This window comes from Podarcis raffonei, chromosome 17 (assembly GCF_027172205.1).
Source record: "Podarcis raffonei isolate rPodRaf1 chromosome 17, rPodRaf1.pri, whole genome shotgun sequence".
Taxonomy (NCBI): Eukaryota; Metazoa; Chordata; class Lepidosauria; order Squamata; family Lacertidae; genus Podarcis; species Podarcis raffonei.
In genome coordinates this window covers 6911255-6937664 of record NC_070618.1, presented here as the reverse complement: position 1 = coordinate 6937664, position 26410 = coordinate 6911255, and the positions used below count along the sequence as shown (strand labels likewise).

General features: G+C 47.1%; 1 protein-coding gene across 2 annotated transcripts in view; it reads left to right on the top strand.

The window, feature by feature from the left end:
* The first annotated feature begins 3856 nt into the window (after nucleotides 1–3856).
* The window catches only part of LOC128405025 (stimulated by retinoic acid gene 6 protein-like), a 29278-nt gene continuing 6724 nt past the window's right edge, over nucleotides 3857–26410 (top strand). The window contains exons 1-14 of one of the 2 annotated variants that reach the window (XR_008328216.1): nucleotides 3857–4072; nucleotides 10301–10373; nucleotides 10461–10561; nucleotides 11515–11648; nucleotides 12955–13075; nucleotides 14099–14144; nucleotides 14637–14765; nucleotides 16789–16862; nucleotides 17749–17860; nucleotides 18996–19146; nucleotides 23885–23960; nucleotides 24174–24255; nucleotides 25522–25570; nucleotides 25658–25775. Coding sequence is in view for 1 of the 2 variants with exons in the window: in XM_053371202.1 (XP_053227177.1) it covers nucleotides 4056–4072; nucleotides 10301–10373; nucleotides 10461–10561; nucleotides 11515–11648; nucleotides 12955–13075; nucleotides 14099–14144; nucleotides 14637–14765; nucleotides 16789–16862; nucleotides 17749–17860; nucleotides 18996–19146; nucleotides 23885–23960; nucleotides 24174–24255; nucleotides 25522–25570; nucleotides 25658–25775 (1283 nt within the window). In the remaining variant the exon portion in view is untranslated. The remainder of the gene's footprint in view (nucleotides 4073–10300; nucleotides 10374–10460; nucleotides 10562–11514; nucleotides 11649–12954; nucleotides 13076–14098; nucleotides 14145–14636; nucleotides 14766–16788; nucleotides 16863–17748; nucleotides 17861–18995; nucleotides 19147–23884; nucleotides 23961–24173; nucleotides 24256–25521; nucleotides 25571–25657; nucleotides 25776–26410) is intronic. The other variant, XM_053371202.1, reaches the window with a different exon arrangement.

Sequence of the window (26410 nt, the reverse complement as noted above, 5' to 3'; positions counted from 1 at the left end):
TGCTCCCCCGTGCTGCAGTCTCCCCTCTCCCAAAATTGTAAACCCAAGACTTCATGCGCAACTTGAATTTTTTTTGTAGGGCCCCAGTTCACAGCCAAAGTCTGCAAAATCTTATAGATATAAATAAAATCCATCTAGATTGCCCTGGTGTGGGGCCTCCTTAGGTGCGACCCGTGGGGCCCAATTTGGCCCAATTGCTCCAATTGCCTTAAGGTCAGCCCTGGTGAGACTGTGCAGGGGTTGGACTGACAAGCCCTGCACCTTCTAGGTCCCTGGTCTCACCATTCAGAGTACAGATTCAAGGACTTGTTATGGAAATAAAGGGGGGGAGCACTTATTGGAAATCAGTTTTGTCACCTCTCCCCCCCCAACCCCGAGACAATGAGCCCATCCACCTTTTATTCACAGTCACATAAGCACTACACTACAGTATGGCCATAAACTTGTACATTCAACTGCTGAAATGTACACCCAATATGTAGCAATGCAGATTTATGTTACTGCTTTATGAATGAATACTGTGTTTTATGAATGGGCTCTGTATTTTGTGAATTACCTAAGAGCCACCAATAGGAAGCTCTGGAATCTGACAGCTAACCAATTGGGTACTACCAAACAGTGACCCCTATTGCTGAAACAGGTAACCAACAGGGAATGCTTCAGCTCAGCCTTTGCACTGTTGACTAAACATCCCCTGCTGTGCAGATAATGGAGAAAGCTCATAAACTGTATCCTGTAAAGGTGGCGTTTCCCCTTCGCATTAACACTCCGGCACAGTCAGCATTGGTATTTACAATCTTTATTACATATATACAAGAAACAGCTACAGTTCAGAATTACGCATCCGAACCTGTTGAGTCAGATTCGGGGAGTGGCTTCCTACGATTCCCGCGCCAACAAAGTAGGCGTGGGAATTGTGTGAGATGTCTTTGATCCTTATGTTTCATGTCCCTCCTTGTCTGTGCTGATTTGAAAGCCCCCTCCCTTCCTGAGTCTGAGCTTCCTTCCCAAGCCTCTGGGTGGTTGCAGGGCTCTTCAGCATCCCTGAGCCCCTGCGCTCCCTGGCTACTCTCCGCCCCATCTTCCACTTCCTCTGTCTCTGGGTGGTTGCAGGGCTCTTCAACATCCCTGAGCCCTTGTTCCGCCTCTTCTGTCCATTGCTTCTCCGAATCATCCCTGACATCTCCCTTCTGGCATCCTGGTCAATTCATTTACGCTGGTGTAAACCCTGGTGCACCAGAAGCACAGAGCAGAAGCAAATAAAATCCGCTCATATGTCAGCAACTAATAAGACTTGTTCTTCCAAAGTCTTCCTAAATTATAAAGCTCCAAAATGCAGGCCAAAAGGTCTGGGAAGAGTGAGGCATACAATGGGCACCACCAGTGAAAAGGCCCTGTTCCGTGTAGCTCCTGCCCTGTCATTTGATAGAGTGCCCACTTGCCCTCCTTCTTGACATGGAATGCTCTCTATTGGAGTCTCCAGGTCCAGTATAAAGACCATAAGAAGGGAGAGCAGGGACCTTGAAGTTCCCAACAGCTGTTAATCAAGCAAGCAAGCACACAGGTCACCTTTGTTACAGTCAAGATGCCTATGTCCTGGCCAGGCCTGCACCCAACCTTGACTTTTGTACAATCTTGTTTGTCCTCTGTAACCAAAATTATATTATCAACATATACAAGCAGAAGAAGAAGAAGAGGAGTTTGGATTTGATATCCCGCCTTTCACTCCCTTTAAGGAGTCTCAAAGCGGCTAACATTCTCCTTTCCCTTCCTCCCCCACAACAAACACTCTGTGAGGTGAGTGGGGTTAAGAGACTTCAAAGACGTGTGACTAGCCCAAGGTCACCCAGCAGCTGCATGTGGAGGAGCGGGGAAGCGAACCCGGTTCCCCAGATTACGTGACTACCGCTCTTAACCACTACACCACACTGGCTCTCAGAAAAGTTGTTTTCCTTCATTTGCAAGGAATCGTACAAAACAAAGTGGCACTAATAAAGAAAAGTTCCAGGGTGGCAACAGAAAGCAAACTAAACATGCATTTGCAGTTCATCAAAACGATCCAGCAATATCAAGTTATAGGAAAACTGGTGCTATTAACAGTAATCCTTCTAGTTTGTTAATTGGTTTGGCTATGAGTTGGCTATGAGTTGGTTAATTGGTGAGCTATGAGATTCAGGTGAGGGTCAGATGCCTTGTCAATCCCAGCAGGTATATAAGAGGACGACCCAGCCTTTTGGAGGAAGGGGAAACAGGAGTGTTACACATGTTTCCTGCAGCACACATGTTATTGATAGCCATGATATATGGTAAATGTAAAGACTATGTATGGGGTTGCGGTGCTCATCTCGCTTTTGGGCTGAGGGAGCCAGCGTTTGTCCACAGACAGCTTTCCAGGTCATGTGGCCAGCATGACTAAACCACTTCTGGTGCACAGAACGCCGTGACGGAAGCCAGAGCGCACAGGAACGCCGTTTACCTTCCCGCCACACCAGTACCTATTTATCTACTTGCACTGGTGTGCTTTCAAACTGCTAGGTTGGCAGGAGCAGGGACAGAGCAACAGAAGCTCACCCCATCACGGGTATTCGAACCGCCGACCTTCTGATCGGCAAGCCCAAGAGGCTCGGTGGATTAGACCACAGCACCACCCTGATCCTATGATATATGGATGCAGATGCAACACCAGTGAATACCTGTCTTGGCAATTTGGGCTGGACATTTTAGGTGTAAAAGGGAAGTGTGCCTCCAATTTGTTTTGGGGTTTGTGGAGAGGGACAATGAAAAAGTATTGTTGCACCTGAAAGCACTTAAGAAAGCTATTATGGCATAAACTATCATGGATTAAAATCCCAGATAGACTGAAAATTTAAAACAACTTCAAAGCTTCATTTATACTATCAGTAACCTTGATACCCAGCCAAAATGTCCTTTGCGGCTGCTTAGCGACTGCATATCAGAAAGGATACGTTTGTGTGGACCTTTCTTCCTACACAGGCTAAGAACAAAAAAGCAGGATAGGAGCGAGGTGTGACGATCATGCTGGAACCATGATGCAAGCCGTTTGGACTTTGCTACTTAACACTGGGCCTACATAATGGATCTTCTCATGCATGTGAAGAGGGCATTATGGAGAACAACCTGGATTTTGGCAATGGATGCTGCTGCTTTGCGATCTCTATAAAAGCATTTATTTCTCTGTTCCAATCCAGAGAAGGCAACACTCCAAAACACATGTCTGTAGCACCGTTTTCTCTTCTGCCTGGCCTTTACCCTATTTCGGATGTCTAGCCAGGCTCCTTTGCATTTGTGACTATCAGGCTTCATTAATGTGTGGCTCCAAAATTCCGGATCCACACCCCCAAAAAAATCTGACACAAAGGTTTTTTGCTAGTCTTGTGCCATTTTGTTCTGCAAAACCTACATTTTGTGCCATACGGATACCCCCAAACTCAACCTTGTCGGATTGCCAACATGGAGTGTTATTTGGTGCCATTTTGTGCAACATATCCTGCTTTCCGTACTGCCCCCAAACTGTCTTGTCTTGACACACAGAGCATGTCTTGACACACACAAAAGCATGTCATGACATGACATGATTGTTATGTCCTGTCATGACGCACAAGGCATGTCACGACATAAGGCACATCATGTGTGTCATGACATGCCTTGTATATCATGACATTACCTTCATTGTTGTACATTGTCATTTTGTTGACACTGTTCAATTGGGCTGCGTGATCACCTCTGTTAATTGCTGCAGCGGTGTCAGTAATTCAGGAAACTTCTCAACAGGCAGGCTGCAGGATATGCAACATTTTCTTTATGCTTGTATGAAGTAAATATTTAACCCGATGTTTGCTTTCTGTCCATGACAAGCTCAGTGGGTGTTGCAAACTGACACAGGCTTCCCATCGGAATCCCAGGGAAAATCAAAGACTGCACTGCAGAATTCTTGCTGGAAAAGAAGGAAGGCAGAGAGAAACACACCCGGATCCCTGGCACGTGAATAGTTGTGCTTAGCTGTGCCTCTGGAATTGAGTGCAGAATTGCTCAGCATGGCTGCTGAGGCATGGTAAGTTTGAGCGGGGAAGTATTAGCTTGGGGTGCATTGTCCTGCCCTTAGTAATTCTGGGTTCTAGATAACTCCAGTATTGAATCAACCGCAACCCATGAGAAGACAGAGCTATGCATTCCCAAATAAGAATAGGATCCTTTGCCTCATGGTTGCCTGTCAATGCTGTTAACAGAGAAATCTGAGGGCTCCTTTGGACAAAAAACAAGGACACCAGCCAGGAATACTAGAGCAAAACAGCAGCCAGTAGGCTTGGTCTTTATTGAAGACTGTCGGGACAGGACTCCAACCTGCCACTAGGTGGAACAAGATGGAAGCCCTGAACAAAAGAGCCCCCAAACTTTTATTAGCTGCTAATCCCCATGTTACCCCCCCAAAACTACATCACGGTTACATCATGAAAGGGGAGGTCTGGTGGCAGTAATCTGAGCATCCTGGACCCTGCCCCATGGTTCTCCTTGCCCTCCACCAAACACCCATCAAGTGTAACAAAAAGGATATTTACATTTCCCTGTTTCCCAGCCAAGTTAATCCCACCCTTTTGTTTTCATCTCGGTTTGTTATTTCTGGAATGGCTACCTGTCTGGCACTCAGGTATCAGGATGCCAGGGATTATCACTCAGGCAGAGGGGCTGCTGAGGAGCTGAGCTCACATGTCTATATGAATTTCTGAAGTTTTCCAGTGAGCCAGTACATAGATACATTTATCAGTGAATTCTTACATTTGGTATCGTGCAGCAAAGGCCCTTTGAATAGATAGGAAGAAACTGTGATGAAGTGTTTTGTGGGGACAAATCACAAAAGTCACAAAAGCGATTGTGCTGGTTTTGGTAGTGGGCTGCATGTGCATGATGTCTGCTGGAGGGACAAAACACCCCCCAACCTATACATAAATTCCTGCAACAATGCTAAAGTGGGGGAAATGGAGGTCAGTTGCAGAGCATCACCAGTCAATGGGAGAAGGGGCATAACTACCACCTCCTACCCTCTGAGTGTCCCTATTTTCCAGGGTCAGTCCTGGAATTACAGAAGCCATCCCAGCTTCCAATTTGATCTCAGAACGTCCCTGTTTCCCCCACTAGTGACACTGCCACCGAACTCAGAGAGGAGGATGAATTGGCGCTTGTCTTAAATGGTGACAGCGGCAGCTATGAGGGAGCACCCTGTTGCCTCTCCACGGCCACCGTAGCTGGCCTCCTCCTGTGGGCAGCGGGTAGTGGTTGCTGGAGAGCAGGCGAAGAGGAAGAGAGGCTGTCACTGACATGGCCGACCCTTGCCAGACGTGTCACCTCTGAGATGCAGGGAGAGGGCAGGAAAAGGGGGAGAGGAGAGGAGCACAAGGAGTTTTGAATATATATTTTTTTAAAAAAGAAGCCATAAAGAAGGCTGATTGCCGAAGAATTGATGCTTTTGAATTATGGTGCTGGAGGAGACTCTTGAGAGTCCCATGGACTGCAAGAAGATCAAACCTATCCATTCTGAAGGAAATCAGCCCTGAGTGCTCACTGGAAGGACAGATTGTGAAGCTGAGGCTCCAATACTTTGGCCACCTCATGAGAAGAGAAGACTCCCTGGAAAAGACCCTGATGTTGGGAAAGATGGAGGGCACAAGGAGAAGGGGACGACAGAGGAGGAGATGGTTGGATAGTGTTCTCGAAGCTACCAGCATGAGTTTGACCAAACTGCGGGAGGCAGTGGAAGACAGGAGTGCCTGGCGTGCTCTGGTCCATTGGGTCACGAAGAGTCGGACATGACTAAACAACTAAACAACAACAACATTTTTAAAAACGCTTTGTGCACCTGCGTCTAATCTTGCCCCTTTCTAAAATTCGTTTAATAATAATAATAATAATAATAATAATAATAATACTTTTTACTTATACCCCGCCCTCCCCAGCCAAGGCCGGGCTCAGGGCGGCTAACAAACAATAATAAAAACAAGTTGAATGAATACAACTTAAAAACAAGATTAAAATACAACATTAAAATATTGCAACATTAAAATATTAAAATGCAGCCTCATCACAGGAGGAGAAAGGAAAAAGAAAAAGGGGGAGGGAATCAAATTTATTGGTGTGCAGTGTTCTTTTTTAAAACCTACCAAAGACTAAAATTAAATTAAATTGGGGCGTTTCTCAGAATGGTGGAGCGCACGTGTGCTGCGTCCTGTGGGTGAAGCGGTGGCGGCCCTTCTTCTGATAGGAAATGCTCTGTGGGGAGGGGGGACGGCGACAAAAAATGGGGGGTCAAAAAAAGGGTCAGTTGCTGGATGTATGTGCGTGGAAAATGTCCCTATTTTCATCTGAGGAATGTTGGAGGGTATGCAATCTATTTCTCCCCTGCAAATGCTCTCCAGGAATTAGCCAGACTGGGGGAGAAATAGATGAGTTGGGGGCATTTGTTAGGACGAATCAGTGGATGAGCTTAAACAGTTACCTCCCACTGATGATTGTAACAGGGAGAGCTGGAGGTAGAGTTGGGAGTCCCTGCTTTTCAAAGCAACGCTCTCCGTCCCTCCTGTCCTCTTCTTATTTAAAGGTAAAGGTAAAGGGACCCCTGATTATTAGGTCCAGTTGTAGCCGACTCTGGGGTTGCAGTGCTCATCTCGCTTTATTGGCCGAGGGAGCCGGCGTACAGCTTCCGGGTCATGGAGCCAGCATGACTAAGCCAGAGCAAACCAGAGCAGCGCACGGAAACACCGTTTACTTTCCCGCCGGAGCGGTACCTATTTATCTACTTGTACTTTGACATGCTTTCGAACTGCTAGGTTGGCAGGAGCAGGGACCGAGCAACGGGAGCTCACCCCGTTGTGGGGATTTGAACCGCCAACCTTCTGATCGGCAAGTCCTAGGCTCTGTGGTTTAACCCACAGCACCACCCGCATCCCTCTTCTTATTTACACACTTCCAAATCTGTCTCCTGGTTTGTTGGGGGGGGGTGGCAGCATCAAATTGTGTAGTTCGTTGGGGAAAGTACTGTGTGCTTTTGGTGGTGGTTTGCTTGTTTGCTGGCGACACATATTTTCTTCCCTTGAAATCTCCTACCTTGCAACTGTGGAGCTGCATGGTCTTCGATGGGTTATTCTTCATATGGGACCGCCTCTCCTGGTATGCCCCGCGGAGGACCTTAAGGTCCACAAATGACAACACCTTGGTGGTCCCAAGCCACAAGATGGTTAGATTGGTCTCAACTAGGGCCAGGGCCTTTTCAGTACTGGCCCCGACTTGGTGGAACTCTCTGTTACAAGAGACCAGGGCCCTGCGGGACTTGACATCTTTCCGCAGGGCCTGCAAGACAGAGCTCTTCCCCCTGGCCTTTGGTTTGGACTCAGTCTGACCCTTATGTTTCCCTCCCCTTATGGTTTTGATCTATGGGCTACTAATAAAATGAGGCTGCATTTTAAATTATATTTTAACCTGTATTTTAAATTGGCTTTTTAAAATTGTAATCTTACTGGTGTTAGCCGCCCTCTGGCCCTCTGGCCAGGGAGGGTGGGATATAAATAAATTATTATTATTATTATTATTATTATTATTATTATTATTATTATTATTATCGTCATTCATGTTTGGGAGCGTTATTTCTTCCTTCTTTGCCAGCCCTGCAATGCTGCTCATCATAATATCAAGTTGAAATGGCTCTGGTTGGTTTATAGAGCTTTGAAGAGGGTTGTGACTGGAGAAAACGAAAAAAAGTACCAGGTTCCTCTGAACACTGTCAATAAGATTAGCGTTATCTTGACCTTTGCCTGTCTCTCAATGGCACTTTGCAGATGTTTAACTTCAAGGAATGTTTTCTCCTGTCAGTAGAAGCAGAAAATGAAAGAGAATCAGGAATGGCGGTTTATTGCAGAAAGGGGAAAGATGAAAATAGTCTGTTTCTTCATATATACATAAAAAGGCAAAGCTGTCATTGTACAGCCTCTCCCCCGCCCCCCTTTGTAGTGCTGCATCACAATCCTGGATTTGCATGAAGTGAGGGGAGGGGAGGAAAAGAGAAGGCAGGTTGCACAACTGCAGTGAGGAGGGAGATAAGCTGAGAGAAAAGCAGCGTTTTTCAACAACAGCAGAGGTTTGAGTAAAGCAGTGATGGAGAGACATTGAGGGGGTGTGGAAGTTTCAATACAGTGAGACGGGAGTTGGGAAAGGCCCTGTTATGTCAGCATTTTGGTATTAGCTTCTCTGTTGTACCCATCTCTGCTATTTCTCCTTGTTAAATGAAAACAAAAACCCCTCAGTGTCCCTCAATCCCTTGAAATAAAAAAAAATAAGGTCTTATTTGTTGTTGTTTAGTCGTTTAGTCATGTCCGACTCTTAGTGACCCCCTGGACCAGAGCATGCCAGGCACTCCTGTCTTCCACTGCCTCCCGCAGTTCGGTCAAACTCATGCTGGTAGCTTCAAGTACATTGCCCAACCATCTCGTCCTGGTGGCAAAAAGTATTGGAGCCTCAGCTTCAGGATCTGTCCTTCCAGTGAGCCCTCAGGGCTGATTTCCTTCAGAATGGAGAGGTTTGATCTTCTTGCAGTCCATGGGACTCTCAAGAGTCTCCTCCAGCACCATAATTCAAAAGCATCAATTCTTCGGCGATCAGCCTTCTTTATGGTCTAGCTCTCACTTCCATACATCACTACTGGGAAAACCATAGCTTTAACTATACGGACCTTTATATATATAATAAATGTACCAAGCAAACATATAATGTACCAAGTAAACATAAATATATAAACCACATGTCTGAAGCAGCACAGGAAAAACAGCCCTGTAACCATTTTTGACTCCCAAACTGACCAAATGTTTGCTCTGCAAAGTCAAATGGAAAAGCCTCCCCATTGTCTTTTCCTTCACAAATCCTGTCTTAAGGGTATATCTGTGTAAGAATAGGGTGAGTCTATGACCTGGCTCAGGAACTACCGGTAAGTATCATTACAAAAGACTGGCCAGGCTCCCCAGGATATCCAATCAAGTAAGCATTAACAGGTAACTTGCCAGACAGGAGGTAAACAACCCACTCAGATTTCTGCTGTAGACCGCCCTTTCTGTTATGTAGGTATGATGTTTCTGGGGGTGGTCTTGGACTCCAAGGTGGGCAGTTTAAAATTATATAAGGGCATAGACACCTGGGTTCTGGGTCCTCCTCCCTCTCCTGCGTGTGAAGGGGGCACCCTGTTGCAACAGTTCAATAAAGATCAGGCTTATTAGCTGCTTTGCTTCTCAATATTCTCTGGTTGGCCTCTGTTCTTATCTCTGACTGATGGAGAACCTACAAAGGACTCTCTATAAGGGCTCTTGTGTCCCCCATAAGGGAATAAGGGCAGATCTTCGTTTATTACACCTTACATTACTCAAACCTGCACATGCAGATTGGAGACATCTGTGCATTACCTATCTTTTGACAGCCAAGTAGCTTTACCTGCTATTCTCATTTTTTCTATGTAGTCCACACACAATCTACCGTATTTTTCGCTCTATAGGATGCACTTCCCCCCCTCCAAAAATTAAGGGTGTGCGTCCTATAGAGCGAATGCAGGCTGTGCGGCTAAGCCCAAAGCCAGAACAGGGAGAGGGAGCACTGCGCAGCGCGCCGTCTCGCTGCGCAGCGCTCCGCCTCACTGTTCTAGCTTGGGGTTAGCTGTGTAAAGCCTCCGCAGGGCAGCGGGGTGAAGGCACCCTGCTGTTCTGCAGAGGCTTCAAAGGCTGCGCTCTGGGGGCTTCAGGCAGCTATCCGCAAGCCTTCGGAGCGCAGCAGGAGTTCCCGCTGCGCTCCGAAGGCTTGCGGATAGCCGCCTGAAGCCTGGAGAGGGAGAGGGGTCGGTGCACACCAATCCCTCTTGCTCTCCTGGCTTCGCTTCGCTGGAGAGGCGCTGCACAGTTTTCCCTCTCTGCGCAGCGCCCCTTCAGCCAAGCGGGAGGAGAAATGGAAGGGGCTCCGTTTCTCCTACCGCTTTGCTGAAGGGGCGCTGAACAGAGAGGGGGAGAATCCCCCCCCTGTTCTCCCCCTCCTATGGTCCGGTGTGTCCTATAGAGCGAAAAATACGCTAGATCTATTGCCTATTTGTTGCCCCTGAAAATGGCTTCTCAAGCAATTTCTTTCCAAAAGCATAAGCTCATTGTTAGCCGTTGTCAAGATTTTCTCCAGCTCCAGAGCTTATGAAACGATCTTAAGGGAAATGGAATCTTCATCTAGCTTTCAGATAATTTTTTAATCTACATTTGTGTTTCCTGAGCAGGCAATTGAAAAATGAAACCTGCACAAGTTCAGTGGACATGGAACTCTTCCTGCATTGTTCACTTCTTCCATCAGTAAGTTGAGTAATCTGGCTGCCAACTCGCAATTGGCTGGTAGTCTATCCCTTGACATGTCTGCATTCATTTTCCCTCTTCTTGTAGATTGTCATCATTGTGGTGCTGTCCTGTCTTGAAAAAAGAGCTAGGAGAAGCTGGCTAGATGAAAAATGGCCTCTTCTCAACAGGAGATGCGGAATGGTCATGTGAGTCTCCCTGAAAGGCACTTTGCTGCAGTAACCGTAAACCCATCACAATGAGAACATTGCCTCAGAGCACCTTTGGCCACTGGTTCACAGAAAGAGGGTTTAGGCTGGAGAAAGAGGAGTGCAGAAGACTTGGAAGAAGAACTGATGTGTGTGTCCTGTATACCGTATTTTTTGCTCTCTAAGATTCACTTTTTCCCTCCTAAAAAGTAAGGGGAAATGTGTGTGCATCTTATGGAGCGAATGCAGGCTGTGCAGCCATCCCAGAAGCCAGAACAGCAAGAGGGATTGCTGCTTTCACTGCGCAGCAATCCCTCTTGCTGTTCTGGCTTCTGAGATTCAGAATAATTTTTCTTGTTTTCCTCCTCCAAAAACTAGGTGCGTCTTGTGGTCTGGTGCGTCTTATAGAGCAAAAATATGGTAATTGCTTTATTTCCCACTGGTTAATTCTTTTACCAACACTAGTTGTATAGCTAATAATAATAATAATAATTTTATTTCTTTATACCCCACCCATGTGCCTGGGTTTCCCCAGCCACTCTGGGTGGCTCCCAACAGAATATTATTATTATTAATAATAAAGCGATAAAACATCAAACATTAAAAACTTCCCTAAACAGGACTGCCTTCAGATGTCTTCTAAAAGTCAGATAGGTGTTTATTTCTTTGACATCTGATGGGAGGGCATTCCACAGGGCGGGCGCCACCACCGAGAAGGCCCTGTGCAAACCAGAACACTTACTTCCGGGTTTGTGGCATTTGGGAGCCAAAACGTGCAAGTACCAAGGCGTTTGAGAACCAAGGCGCGATTGTAAATGGAAATACATTGTAGCTGAAGTAAAGATAACCATGATAATAGTTGTTTGTTATTTTAACCACCCTGAAGAGGCCACCCACCTGCTAGTGGGTTGCTGTTACTTTCCCATGGAGCATGAATGTCTTTTTGTTCACAGACCCTTGGATTTTACGGGGGCATTCAGCAATCGGTGGTCCCTGGGCTTTGCCTTTGGAGCTACAGCCAACAAAGTCATGATTCTGTTTTCGGAAGACTATCTCCCACTGCCCAGCAAGTTCAGATGGGCAAAAGGTAAGAGGCCCCTGCTGAGAAATGCCAGCCTGGTGCATACATCAGTTGGGTTCTTCATCGAGTCCCTGGTTGAGGAAGCTGTGTGTCCCCAAGCTGCTGCCCTTCAGATATGTTGGACTACAGCAGGGGTCAGCAAGGTTTATCTTACTTGGGCTGGATTGGTCCCATGGATCGTGCATGCGCATGAGCACACCTGCCCGCCGGATCGTGCATGCGCATGAGCACACCTGCCCACGATTTTCAGCTTCTGCGCAGACACAATTTTCAGCGCCGCGGAAGCGAGTCCCTGTGCGGCGCCGGTTTAGCACAGCATGTGAGCAGGCCACTCGGTTCAGGGGTGTCTTGTGGGCCGGTCAAATGACCTTCGTGGGCCACTTCTGGCCCATGGGCTTTAGGTTGCGGACCCCTGGATTACAGCTTCCATCTGTGCTCCACCACCAAGCTATGAACCTCCCTAATATTAAATTCCTCCAGAGGTTGACAACACAAGGACTGGCCTTTTCTGCAGTCGCTCCCTGTTTGTGGAATGCTCTCCCCAGCGAGCTTTGGCTGGTGCCTTCATTATGCAACTTTCTTCTTCTTTGGCGATCACTCGTAGCCGAGTAAGATTGTCTTCCATGAACACAGTCTTAACAGGGAGTCCGTAAGTGACTGTGGAGGCCAATTCCACACGTCCTACCACAGTGGGGACATAGGTTTCTGGATAGGAGCTGATCACGGTGTGGATTTGCCAAACATGCCTTCCTCTTAGCACATTTCTCCTTTTCATCCTGAGTTTGAGCGTCTTTAAAGCCCATGACACCTTTGGTAAAGGCTGTTCTCCAATTGGAGCGCTCGTAGGCCAGTGTTTCCCAGTTGTCAGTGTATATACTACATTTTTTTTAGATTTGCCTTGAAACAGTCTTTAAACCTCTTTTGTTGACCACCAGCAAAAGCCGTGACAGATACAGACAGAGAGATAACACACTGCAAAGTTTCCCAGTTGTCTGTGTTTATATTATATTACCTTTAGGCAGCAGGCAAAAACGTTCCTCTTTAACCAGGCCTTTGGCTGATTGACATCTAATGCCTTTTTTAAATGTATTGTGGAAGGGTGTGTGTGGGGGATTATTAGGCTGTTCTTGTTCTAATTTTTATTATGTATTTTGTGTTTTTAGGTTGGGATTTTATGTTGTGAATAGCCCAGAGACCTGCGGGTATAGGGCGGTATACATATTTAATAAATGATAAAATAATAATCATTTGTTTACCCCCACTGGACTTTCCTAATATGAGGTTCGAATGATCTGTTTTCATCTTCTTACAGCCTTTGTTCTTCTCACTGGTGCCCTGGAAGTGGGCCTTTCCTCCTATCCTTTCTTTGCTTGCCTGTCCACAAATTTCTCAATCGTGGGGGCCACGCTTGGATTCCTTTACACAGGAAGTTGGTGAGCAATTTGAGATACCGTATTTTTCGCTCCATAAGGTGCACCTGACCATAAGGCGCACCTAGTTTTTAGAGGGGGAAATCAAGAAAAAAAACATATCCCCCCCTCAGCCCCAAAGAGCTTCTCGGGGCTGCAGGGGGAAGCCCGGGTTCCCCCCCAGTCCCAAAGAGCAAAGCCAGCAGGATCCCGCTCACTGACCTGGCTTCCTCTTTAGCCGCGTGCAACCTCTCCAGCCAGGAGAGGCTGCGCACGGCTATGGCAATCCCCCCCACCTCCCGCAAAAGCCCACAGGAGCTGCGCACCCTTTAAGGAGCACGCGGCTCCCGCAGGCTTTTCTATGAGGAGGGAGAAGGGACTGATGCGGCCAGTCAGTCTCTTCTCCCTCCTCAGGGAAAAGCCCCCAAAAGTGGCGCGCTCTTTAAAGGGTGCGCGGCTCCTGCAGGCTTTTCCACGAGGAGGAAGAAAGGAAAAGCCCGTAGAAAAGCCAGCAGAAGCCGCGCACTCTTTAAAGGGTGCACAGCTTTTGCGCAAAAGCCCACAGGAGCCACGCACCCTTTAAGAAGAGTGCAGCTCCTGCAGGCTTTTCTACGAGGAGGGACAAGGGACTGACTGGCCGCGTCAGTCCCTTCTCCCTCCTGGGGAAAAGCCCGCAAGAGCTGCGCGGAGGAGGCTTTTCCTGCCTGCCTCCCCCCTGCATTCACTCCATAAGACGCACACACATTTCCCCTTACTTTTTAGGAGGGAAAAAGTGAGTCTTATAGAGCGAAAAATACAGTAACTGGCCGGAATGGCACTCGTGGGTGTGATGGGCGTGTGGGGAAGCTGGAGTTATTGAGAGAAGCATCATATAATGTTCTGCCTGCATGGCCAGGGATGCCAATGCAGCGCCCACAGACACCTTTGTTCCTCCTGTGGCACCTGTGAATTGTCTCAGTTAATATCTCCTGTAAGATCCACAAAGCACAAGGTTGGGGGAGACCGACACATGCCATCGTATCTCTCCTTTTTAATTTTATTTTACAGGTTTGCCATCATAGCCATGAACATTGTGCAGTGCCCACATGGACAAGTGAGTGTCGGGCTAGGCAATAATACTAAGATGTTTGAGATCACAAATACTTTTTAAGGACATTGTTTTTAGCCTTTTTCAGGAGTTTAGTCGTATACTATGAATGAGGGAGCTTCCAGAGTACAGATTGTTACCTGGGATTCACTTATATACTGGCAAATTCAGGCTGCACAATCATAGTGTTTTTTATCAGACAAACCAACACCACTGGCCAACTGGAAGGCTTAGTGTGGGCAGAATGCTAGGCATGGTGACACTCTTGTAGCTTCTCATTGGCTCTGTGAGCCGGTAGCCTAACACATTAAAGCACACTCAATACTTTGTTGGGCACTTTGTTGAACACTGTTGAAAACAGACCACCATCGGCTGACGGGATAGCATTGTGGTTTTAAGGTCTGAGTGGGGAATATTTGGGACTCTACTTGGGGCATACAACTGAATATTTGCAGCACCAACAGATAACCCTTTTAATCCACATTTTTTTCTGCGCAGATCATTGGGGAATATGAAAATATTGTTTTTTACTGGCCCTCCTTGCTCTGCCAGGTTTTCCTGCTAGGCAAATTTGTCCATATGTTTGTGAAAGCGTCACGGGACCGACTCTGGCTGCCTCCTCTAACTGTGAGTATTTCAGCATCAAAGGCAACCCTCCAATTTCTCCCTTTTTATTCTTTACACTTATATAATGAACTCTGGAATTTTACTGTCTAATGAGACCATTGATCCATAAAATGAAAGCAATAAACAGTGTACTGCAGTCACACAATCAACCAATCAGTAGCTGAACAGAGTTCCACACAGTCACAAAAAAAAACAAAAAAGCCGCAAAAATGCAAAATAAATAGCAAAAACAATTGTTTTTAAATTATATATGCTAAATTGGATTTTTGTATGTCTTTGTGAGCTGGAGTATTGTTTAGGGGCTTTCATTGGGAGTGTATTGTTTATTAGTGTGTTACGATTGTTGATTATTTTCCTTATTTATTTATTTTATTATTTTCTTTTATTATTTTTATTATGTATTTTATCATGTATTTTGTTTTGGTTATTTTAATTACGTATTTTGTGTTTTACACATTGTAACTTTGTGTTGTGATCCACCCCCAGATGCTATATGCGTATAGGGTGCTATGCAAATTTAATAAATAAGAAAAAATAATTTTTGTAAAGATGTGATTAGTCCCCAGACACTTCAGCGTGTTCTTAATTTCAAGGTGTGCTTTCCTTTGGACTCTTTCAGCTGAAAGATGTGCTCCCTGGAATAATGAATACCACAACACGCATGTAACTGGCTGTAAAGTAACATAACATTATATATAATAAAACTGTAATCTAATCGTCATATCAAAAAATTGCAAAGCACTGTTCCAGATGGCAATTACATATCACATTACTATTAACCTTCTATATGTTTTTATTGTTGTAAAATCCAAGGATAAAAGGTAAAGGTAAAGGTACCCCTGCCCGTTCGGGCCAGTCTTGCCAGACTCTAGGGTTGTGCGCTCATCTCACTCTATAGGCCGGGAGCCAGCGCTGTCCGGAGACACTTCCGGGTCACGTGGCCAGCGTGACAAGCTGCATCTGGCGGGCCAGCGCAGCACACGGAACACCATTTACCTTCCCGCTGGTAAGCGGTCCCTATTTATCTACTTGCACCCGGGGGTGCTTTCAAACTGCTAGGTTGGCAGGCGCTGGGACCGAACGATGGGAGCTCACCCCGCCGCGGGGATTCGAACCGCCGACCATGCGATCGGCAAGTCCTAGGCGCTGAGGTTTTACCCACAGTGCCACCCGCGTCCCTATAAAAAATCCAAGGATAGTCAAGTCTAAAGATTGTCAAGTCCAGTGATTACAACTTGCAATGCCATTTCATACTGATATCTTCCTTCTGCACCATCCTATGTCTTAAAAGTGTAACAAACGAACTTGCCTTCTGCATAGTCCTATGTCTTGAGAGTGTAACAAACAGAACTACTTAGTAAGAATCAGGCAGCTGATGATAGACCAGTTCTCAGGATACATCCATGTTTCGCCCATTGGGCTTCTTCTGCGACAAGGTTTCCAGGAGATTTTTCAGTAGGTTTTTTCAGCCGAAATAGTCCACAGGAACGCAGAAGTTGCCAGTCAGTTGCCAGTAATTTAATAAATAAGAAACAATAATTTTGTAAACATGTGATTAGTCCCCAGACACTTTAAAAAGGTAAAGGGACCCCTGACCATTAGGTCCAGCCGTGGGCGACTCTGGGGTTGCGGCGCTCATCTCGCTTTACTGGCCAAGGGAGCCGGCGTACAGCTTCCAGGTCATGTGGCTAGCATGACTAAGCCGCTTCTGGCGAACCAGAGCAGTACATGGAAACGCCGTTTACCTTCCCGCCGGAGTGGTACCTATTTATCTACTTGCACTTTGATGTGCTTTCAAACTGCTAGGGTGGCAGGAGCAGGGACCGAGCAACGGGAACTCACCCTGTCACGGGGATTCGGACCATCTAATCGGCAAGGCCTAGGCTCAGTGGTTTAGACCACAGCACCACCCGCGGCACACTTTAGCGTGTTCTTAATTTCAAGGTGTGCTCTCCTTTGGACTCTTCCAGCTGAAAGATGTTCTCCCTGGAATAATGAAGCATCTCTTTTCTTCCCCCTGCAGGAGGAGAAGGCCTCCGTCATGGAACTACACCAGGCTCAATATGTCCAGCAGCTCATGAGGAAGCCTCCACTGATGTGAGCAGGGTCATTCTGCCCCAGGGGCATTTGCCTTTTTAGTCTAGAAAAATAATAACAGTGGAATCTGCATTGAGGGTTTTATAAGCTCCAGCTGCCCCTGCTAGGGACAGCCCCTATTTTCAGTCTTCCCCCTTGCCTTTCCTAGGCTAGCTGATACCTTACGCACCATCCCTGGGAGGAGAAAATAGCATCTGTTGACCGAGGTCTCTTCCTGGGAACCTGTTTCCTGATTTGTTCTCATGGGGTTTATATGACTTTCTGTCAATCAATCATTAGCCCACCCTTGTAGTGCCTCTCACCATCACACACACACACACACACACACACACACACACAACCCTACCGTATTTTTCCGTGTATAACACTAGGTTTCCCCCCTAAAAAATAATGTCAAAAGTTAGGGGGTGTCTTATACATGGATAGGGATGCGGGTGGCGCTGTGGGTTAAACCACAGAGCCTAGGACTTGCTGATCAGAAGGTTGGTGGTTTGAATCCCTGCGACAGGGTGAGCTCCCGTTGCTCAGTCCCTGCTCCTGCCCACCTAGCAGTTCAAAAGCACATCAAGTGCAAGTAGATAAATAGATACTGCTCCGATGGGAAGGTAAACGGCGTTTCCGTGCGCTGCTCTGGTTCGCCAGAAGTGGCTTTGTCATGCTGGCCACATGACCCAGAAGCTGTACACATGACCCAGAAGCTGTACACCAGATCCCTCGGCTAGTAAAGCAAGATGAGTGCCGCAACCCCAGAGTTGGCTGCGACTGGACCTAATGGTCAGGGGTCCCTTTACCTTTACCTTAGACCACTTTCTGAGAGCAGTCCCATACTGCAGCCCACCTTTCCTTGTCACGTCAGTGCTCTTTACATGTTCTTTCCCACCAACAGGCAGCCTCAGAAATCCTGGATCCGGCGGAATGTGTATGAATGGGACCCTTATTTTCAGTTCCCCAGCAGGATGATCACCATGGCTGTGCTTGCCCTCATCTGCCTCTACATGGTGAATAAAATATTCCCTCTTTCTTTCTGGGTGGGTGGAGAGATGTTTTGGAGTAACAACATGGCTTTCCGGAGTAGCTAAGAGCAGCTCAATTTATTAATTTCCAGTGGGGCAGATGTGTTCCTCTCTCTCTCTCTCTCTCTCTCTCTCTCTCTCTCTCTCTCTGTGTGTGTGTATGTGTGTGTGTGTGTGTGAGATCCAGCTTCCTCTTCTCAGAAGAACGGCCCTTTGTTCATGGGGATATCTGTAACAACAACAACAACAACAACAACAACAACAACAACAACAACTATTATTATTATTATTATTATTATTATTATTATTATTATTATTATTATTATTACCCTACCCATCTGGCTGGGTTTTCCCAGCCACTCTGGGTGGCTTCCAACAGAATATTAAAAACACGATAAAACATCAAACATTAAAAACTTCAGATATTTATTTCCTTGACATATGATGGGAGGGTGTTCCACAGGGCGGGTGCCACTACTGAGAAGGCCCTCTGCCTGGTTCCCTGTAGCCTCACTTCTCACAGTGAGGGAACTGCCAGAAGGCTCTTGGAGCTGGACCTCAGTGTCTGGGCTGAACGATGGGGGTGGAGACTCTCCTTCAGGTATACTGGGCTGAGGCCGTTTAGGGCTTTCAAGGTCAGCACCAACACTTTGAATTGTGCTCAGAAATATACTGGGAGCCAATGTAAGTCTTTCAGGACTGGTGTTATATGGTCTGGGTGGCCACTCCCAGTCACCAGTCTAGCTGCCGCATTCTGGATTAAGTGTAGTTTCTGGGTCACCTTCAAAGGTAGCCCCATGTAGAGCGCATTGCAGTAGTCCAAGCGGGAGATAACCAAAGCATGCACCACTCTGGCAAGACAGTTTGCGGGCAGGTAGGGTCTCAGCCTGCTTACCAGATGGAGCTGGTTGACATCTGCCCTGGACACAGAATCGACCTGTGCTTCCATGGACAGCTGTGAGTCCAGAATGACATTCAATGAGCATTGATTCTTTAATTGTTCATATTTGGGCTGCAGATCTTTAAAGGGGTTCACTAGTGAAGATTAGCAGCGTGAAATATTGTCTGGGAATAACTGCTGCAAGTTATCTGTTGCTTTTTATCCCTTTCTCTCCTCCAGTTTGTTGTGAATGAGTTTTATGTCTACAAGATGGTCTCACAAGTGCTGAAAGCTCTGAAGTCCACCTTTGATGTGGTTATTGTTTCCAGCAACACAACAGAAGTAGTTGCCCAGGTTGAGCATTTGAAAGACTTTATTGACGTCACAGAAGGTATGGGCACAGTCTGTGACTTATTTTGTATGTGTGTGTTGATGACAAAATGATGTTGGTGGTTGCGTTTCACCAGCTTTTCACATCTGCTGATGCTGACATCCATATCTTAGGCAGCCCATGTCTGCTGTTCGAATATGGACGTTGCACGGACTATAATGTGCCTTCAATTTAAACTGGGCTCTCTTCCACAGACAGCATGGGGGATGCCGATTAGATGGAAACTCTCAGAGTGATTAAATGCAAACAACCCATTGCAGTGGTGAGGTGGGAGTGGGGATCGGATCTGGAATTCAACACCTTCACACACCAATCAGGAGGACCCAAACTATTCTTTGGGGTGACAGTTTTTTGGGGGCACTTATCAGATTCTGGATTATAATGGGCAAGTTATCTCTCAGTCCTCTTCTTTCTCAATTAGTTTTTTTTAATCAAAGATTTTCTTGTGTTCCAAAACAAACAAACAAACAAACATATTTATATTTAATTTTGCTACAGTGATCTATGTTTACTCCTGCTGGGTTCTTCCAGTGTCCAGTTATGATGTTTCTTGCTGCCTCTCAGTCCTCTTGATGTTGGGTTCAGGCTGAGCCTTCTTCCAAGGGCATCACAGGCTGGCTGGAGAGATCTTCATCCCACCCCAAAACACTTTTACCGTATTTTTCGCACCATAGGGCGCACCGGACCATAGGGCTCACCTTGTTTTGGGAGGCGGAAAACAAGAAAAAAATATTCTGAACCCCAGAAGCCAGAACAGCAAGAGGGATCTGGCTTCTGGGATACCGTGTGGCTGTTCTGGCTTCTGGGATAACCACGCCAAGCCTCTTCAGGGCAGCGGGATGAAGGCTCCCCCTGCCCGAAGAGGCTGCGCAGGGCTAAAGCAGAAGCCAGGACAGGCGCGTGGCTGAAGGGGCACTGTGCCTTCTCTCTCTCTGCGCAGCGCCCCTCCTTCACAGGAGAGGCGCTGCGCAGAGAGGGAGAAGGCACAGTGCCCTTCAGCGAAGCTGGAGAAGGAACAGAAGAAGACCCTTCTGTTCCTCCTCCGGCTTCGCTGGACAGGCGCGTTGCTCAAGGGGAGCTGCGCTTTCTCTCTCTCCTCCGTCACAGGAGAGGCACTACGCAGAGAGGGAGAAGGTGCAGCGCCCCTTCAGCGAAGCTGGAGAAGCTCCAGCTTCCAGGTCAGGTGCGTCGCTGCGAAGCCAAGGAGCCTGCATTCACTCCATAGGACGCACACACATTTCCCCTTCATTTTTGGAGCGGAAAAGGTGCGTCCTATAGAGCGAAAAATACGGTACTTTTCTTTTAGAACGCAGGTGGCCCTAGAGTCTAGATGTTTCTTGGACTCCAACTACCTTCAGCCCCAGGTGTTATGGTACCAAGGGGTTGCTCGAGAGCAAGTAGGCAAATGCCTCCCTGCTCGGCTGTGAAGCCTTGCTTTTGATGCCAAAATAAACTTTCTCTGTGCAGAGCGCCACTCTCCCGTGGCTGGCTCAGTCACTGGCAGAATCCGTGAGTGGGTGGTCCTTAAACCTTCCCCAGCAGAGTAGTTTCTTGACGCCCAGTGTGCGCCTCCCCTCTTGGCGTGGAAGCCTACTGCGCAAGGAGGCCATGGGTAATGGAGGACCTCTCTCCTCCCCACTTTGCCCAGGCAAGGTATCCTGGCACCGCCTCACCTCCTCCAAGCCCTGAAGCTTGGAGGTGTGGTTACTCTCCTCCACTGAGGAGGTGCTGCTTCCCACGATCTTTGGGGGATCTCTTTAATCCATCTGGCTTTGCCCCTCTCGCCCCTGAGCCGATGGCAGTTCCCTGACACCAGCTGATGTGGCTAATAGCTGCGGATGAGAGAGAGGGAGTCTAGCAATATCTAGAGATACCCAGGCTGGCCACTCTTCCCTTAGAACTAATAGGTTTGCCAGGAGGCAGGAATCCCTTCCTGCTGAGAAGGCAGCAGGAATGACCGCCAGGAATGTGTACGTGCTGAGACACATGCAGGGTATGTGAGCCTGGTAGAGGAGCCTGCTTTCATATTCCCGTGCATGTCTTCAGTTTCACCTCCAGTTCGGAAAATCAACTGTCTTGCCAAAGGCAAGGTGGTTCTTTTAAACTGAGATTTAGAAGCAATACAAAATGCACAAATGGGTGAGAAGATTAAACATTTTGCAAACAGGGTATACATACCAAGCAAACACTTCAATCTGCCACTTGCAAGCCCCCATGAAGCAGCAAAGCGACTCCCCCAGGCAAGGCTGGATTTAGGTTTGATGAGGCCCTAAGCTACTGAAGGCAATAGGGCCCTTTATATGTCCAGCTGTCCTTTGTCAAGAACAAATTGTAGCTGTTTTTTGTGTGTTGAATATATGATATATGGTGATTTATGGACCTAATAGGTATCTAAAGCCATTTGCACTTAACAAATAGGAGCCTCTGTTGTAAAGAAAAATCTGCCCTTTTCCCCTTATGGGGTATCCAAGAGCCCATACAGAGTCCTTACGTAGGTTCCCTATTGGTAGGAGAGAATAACAGAGGCCAACCAGAGAATATTGAGAAGCAAAGCAGCTAGTAAGCCTGATCTTTATTGATCTGTTGCAACAGGGTCCACACTCACCATGCGCAGGAGGGAGGAGGGACCCTGAACAATGGTGCACAAGCCCTTATATAGACTTTTGAAATTGCCCACTGTAGCTCAAGACCACCCCCAGAAACATCATACCTACATCACAGAAAGGGCGGTCTACAGTAGAAATCTGAGTGCTTTGTTTACCTCCTGTTTGCTAGGTTACCTGTTTAATGGTCAGGATTGGATTGCCTGGGGAGCCTGGCCTGTCTTTTGTAATGATAAATTCTTAGTAATGATAAATACTTAGTTCCTGGGCCAGGTCACAGGCTCACCCTATTCAAACACAGACATACCCTTAAGACCGGATTTGTGAAGGAAAAGACAATGGGGAGGCTTTTCCATTTTCCTTTGACCTTGCAGAGAAAACATTTGGTCAGTCTGGGACAGTTTGGGAATCAAAATGATTTCAGGTCGGTCTTCCTGTGCTGATCTATGTACGTGCTTGGTTGGTACATTTATTATATATCTAAGACCTTAAAATTTGTATCACACCTACACAAAACAAAACAAAACGAAACACTGTTGCTGTATGTAGGTATTATTTTATTTGTTTTTTATCTTATATTTTGGAAATGTACATCCAGTTTTTCCCCCTTTAGTTTTTTTGGGGCCCCCCAAGAGAGTGGGGTCCTAAGCTATAGCTTGTTTAGCTTATACATAAATCTGGCACTGGGACGCGGGTGGCGCTGTGGGTTAAACCACTGAGCCTAGGGCTTGCCGATCAGAAGGTCGGCAGTTCGAATCCCCGCGACGGGGTGAGCTCCCGTTGCTCGGTCCCTGCTCCTGCCAACCTAGCAGTTCGAAAGCACGTCAAAGTGCAAGTAGATAAATAGGTACCGCTCCAGTGGGAAGGTAAATGGCATTTCCGTGCGCTGCTCTGGTTCACCAGAAGCGGCTTAGTCATGCTGGCCACATGAACCGGAAGCTGTACACCGGCTCCCTCGGCCAATAAAGCGAGATGAGTGCCGCAACCCCAGAGCTGGCCACGACTGGACCTAATGGTCAGGGGTCCCTTTACCTTTACCTAAATCTGACATTGCCCCCAGGTTGCCTCAGTTTGCACGGCCCTGCAGCCGATCAGTCCTCACATGAGCTTCAAAGAAACTCTGCTCATACTGTCCGATTTTATAGATAACCTGTGTAACTTTCCAGAGTGGCTACGTGCAGATAATCCATCAACCGCCCCCTCCCAGTGCCTCACTTTCTCAAAACAATCTCCAACATGAAAGCAGGTACCCAGCACTATCTTCCCAAACAGATTAAGGCAGCTGTGGGGGGGGGGCAGGGCTTCACCTCCTCCCAATCTTCTCAGGACATCAAAGACTGTTCTTACACCATCAAAAAACTTAACAAGAGCGAGGGAGGGGGAAGGAACAGAGGCAGGAAGGGCTCTGTGTCAGACCACTAACTCCTGATACATTTTGTTTTCCGGATGCATTTCCCATACATTGACTCACAAGTAAAAAGAGGGTGATGAGCATTGCTGTCAACTTAAAGATTTGAAAATAAGGGACCAGCAGCCTCGAAAATAAGGGATCAGCAGCCAAAATAAGGGATTTTCCAAGCACAGGTATGTTCAACTTCTGAGCCCAGCCAGCAGCCAAACGAAGCCTTAAGCGGTGGTTCCCACAGCACAGCAACCCGGCAAAGGGGATGCAGCAAGGGAAACCACCATCACCTCTCCGCTGGGAAGCGCTGAGCAAAGGTGAGTCCCCAGGCAACATGGCCAATTTGATCGGTACAAGGCATGCAAGCTCCACCCCCCAGTCGTTCTTAGACTCCTTACTGGGTGAGCAACGCAGCCAAGCAACACAGTTGGAGCCTCCCTCCTCCCTGGCCGGCACGGAGGGAGGGAGAGGAGCTGCTTCCTTTGAAACCTGGGAAATTTAAGGGACATCATCAATAAGGGACAGCAGTGGGACACGGTGCTGGGATAAGGGACCTTCCCGCCAAATAAGGGACGGTTGACAGCTATGGTGGTGAGAAACAGTTCTGAAGCTTGCAAGCATGTTGGTACCTTCCATTCCTGTGAAAGCAGAGCAGTTTTGAGGTTGTGTTGACTGAGGATATGACCTCACAGAGGTGATGAGGTCACACAGGTGATGGTTCTTTGTCCCACAGGTGTGTGGCTTTTCACCACCGTCACTGCCTGCCTCACCAGTGTCAGCTACGTGTTCCACATCTTGGCCTGCTACAGGTATGGAGATGCTTCCTGCCTTGTATCTTATTCCGTGAGGATTTCGGGACCCCGGGGGGAGTGGAGGAAAAGAAAGAGCAGCTTGTCCAAGCAGATCTAGGCAGCCAATTTAAGTCCTGGCAAAGTCAAGTCTAGTCCAAATTGTATTTGTATTTTGGGGGCACAGCTGACTCTGGCAGCATATAAATAAACTCGACTACCCTATTTTCCTAGAAAGCACATGAAACGGTTGTGGGCTGGCCAGAAGCAATTCCTTCCATTGGTGTTTGTCAGGCTGTCATCTTCTCAAAATGTGGTGAGTTCTCACTTCTCTTCCCCTTCAAGTCTCCCCGCAGCAGTAACCTATCTTGCAAAAACCCAAATCTCTCCTACGTCACCCAGACGTTGTCTGGAAAGCTCTGCCCTGGCTGCTCGTTCCATGTTCAGCCCAATTCAAGATGCAAGTGTTGGTCTATACAGCCCTAAATAGTCAGGGTCCCAGTTATATAATGGAGTACCTCCCCTTGTCCTATCCTGCCTATGAATCGAGATCTGCTGGTGAGTCCCTTTTGGCTGTTCCATTGCTTAGTGAAAGCTGGAGGGTCAGAATTCAGAACAGGGTCTTCTCAGTGGTGGCACCCTAATTGTAAAACACTCATCCTGTAGAGATTAGGCAGGTGCTGACACTGAGGAACATTTGGTGCCAGGAAAAAATATGTTTTTGCCCAGTCTTTTGAAGTTTAGTCTGTTTTAAGATGGCTGTTGTGGCAAATGAAGGAATATGTGAATAGGTTTTTAATTCAATTTTGATGTGTTGATTTTCTGTAGTTGATTTGTTGCTCTGTTACCATTGCATGATGAAGGCTGGAATACAGATCCCATAACCAACCAACCAATCAACCAACCAAACACATACATACATACATACATACATACATACATACATACATAGGTAAAGGTAAAGGGACCCCTGACCATTAGGTCCAGTCGTGGCCAACTCTGGGGTTGCGGTGCTCATCTAGCTTTACTGGCCGAGGGAGCTGGCGTACAGCTTCCGGGTCATGTGGCCAGCATGACTAAGCCGCTTCTGGCAAACCAGAGCAGCACACGGAAACACTGTTTACCTTCCCACTGGAGCGGTACCTATTTATCTACTTGCACTTTGACGTGCTTTTGAACTGCTAGGTTGGCAGGAGCAGGGACTGAGCAATGGGAGCTCACCCCGTCGCGGGGATTTGAACCGCCGACCTTCTGATTGGCAAGTCCTAGGCTCTGTGGTTTAACCCACAGTGCCATATACATACATACAAAAAATAATGGCATGCTGGGGTCAGTTTCTTCGTCACATGGAATGTTGGGAGAATGAGACAGAATGTTTATGACTGGTCCCAATTGTTAGTCTTTTATCACTGCTTAGCTTTGGTATCAATGGCTTCAGCAAGGAAGATGGTCCATAGTAGAAGTCCTAGTGGAGATTTATTATATATCAGGCCATGTGTATATTCTTATTTTCTATTATACATTTGAGAGTTTATTGTATATAAACGTCTCTCCATTTTTTATTTTATTTTAACACTAACAGGCCGCAATAGCAAGATACTCTGGTTGGCAAATTGCATACATACTATGGGGTACGTGACTGTCTTTTTTGTGAAATGATGATTGTGTATGCCCCTTTCTTCCCTTGTTAATTGTTCATTTGTGCTTTTTCCCTCTAGGGTACCTGATCATCCACACAGTTCAGTGCCTCTTTGGGGTGATGTTCATGTATGGTTTCGTTTTGCCCATCAAGCATGGTCAGGGGATCGAAATGCTTAAAAGTCTGGGAACTGGGATGTAAGTGCCCTGCATTTTTTGTACAGTCTACTAGGGTACTGACTGAGAAGGAGGTTGTGAGCCAGGACATTGGTCAGGCAGGCATTCCCTGGGTAGTCTTGGGCGAGTGATCATCTCTCAGTTTTGCCCACCGCTTCCTACATTCACAAAACATTTATTTCATTCTCAGGTGTTCCTTGTGCTTTATCAAAGAAAACATAAATAGAAGTGCCCTTTGCAAGCTGTGCTTGTGAACCTGATGACTCTGATTTTTGGGGTCAAACATTTGGTTGTCAACCTTCTGGTCCTCGCAATCCAGACATTTACCATTTCCCCATCTGGCTGAGCTGCTTCTAGGTGGGCGACTCCTATCCGAACACAGAGGTGTACCTAGGGGTTGCTGAAACTGGCTCCCTCTGGGGGCACAGGCCCGAGAAGGGCGTAAATATCAGCTGCCAGACTATGAAGTGTATGGTGCTTATGTACGCGATGATGTGCTGCTGCTGTCGTGGTGAGATGAAACATGGGAGATGCTTCGTATCCTTCTTACACCACGGCACAAAGTTGATTTTTTCAGGGGGTGGGCGGGCTCCAACAGAGTTCCTTGCCAGGGGTGCAAAGTGTTATGTACTGAAGTTCTCACCCTGGGCCAGCAG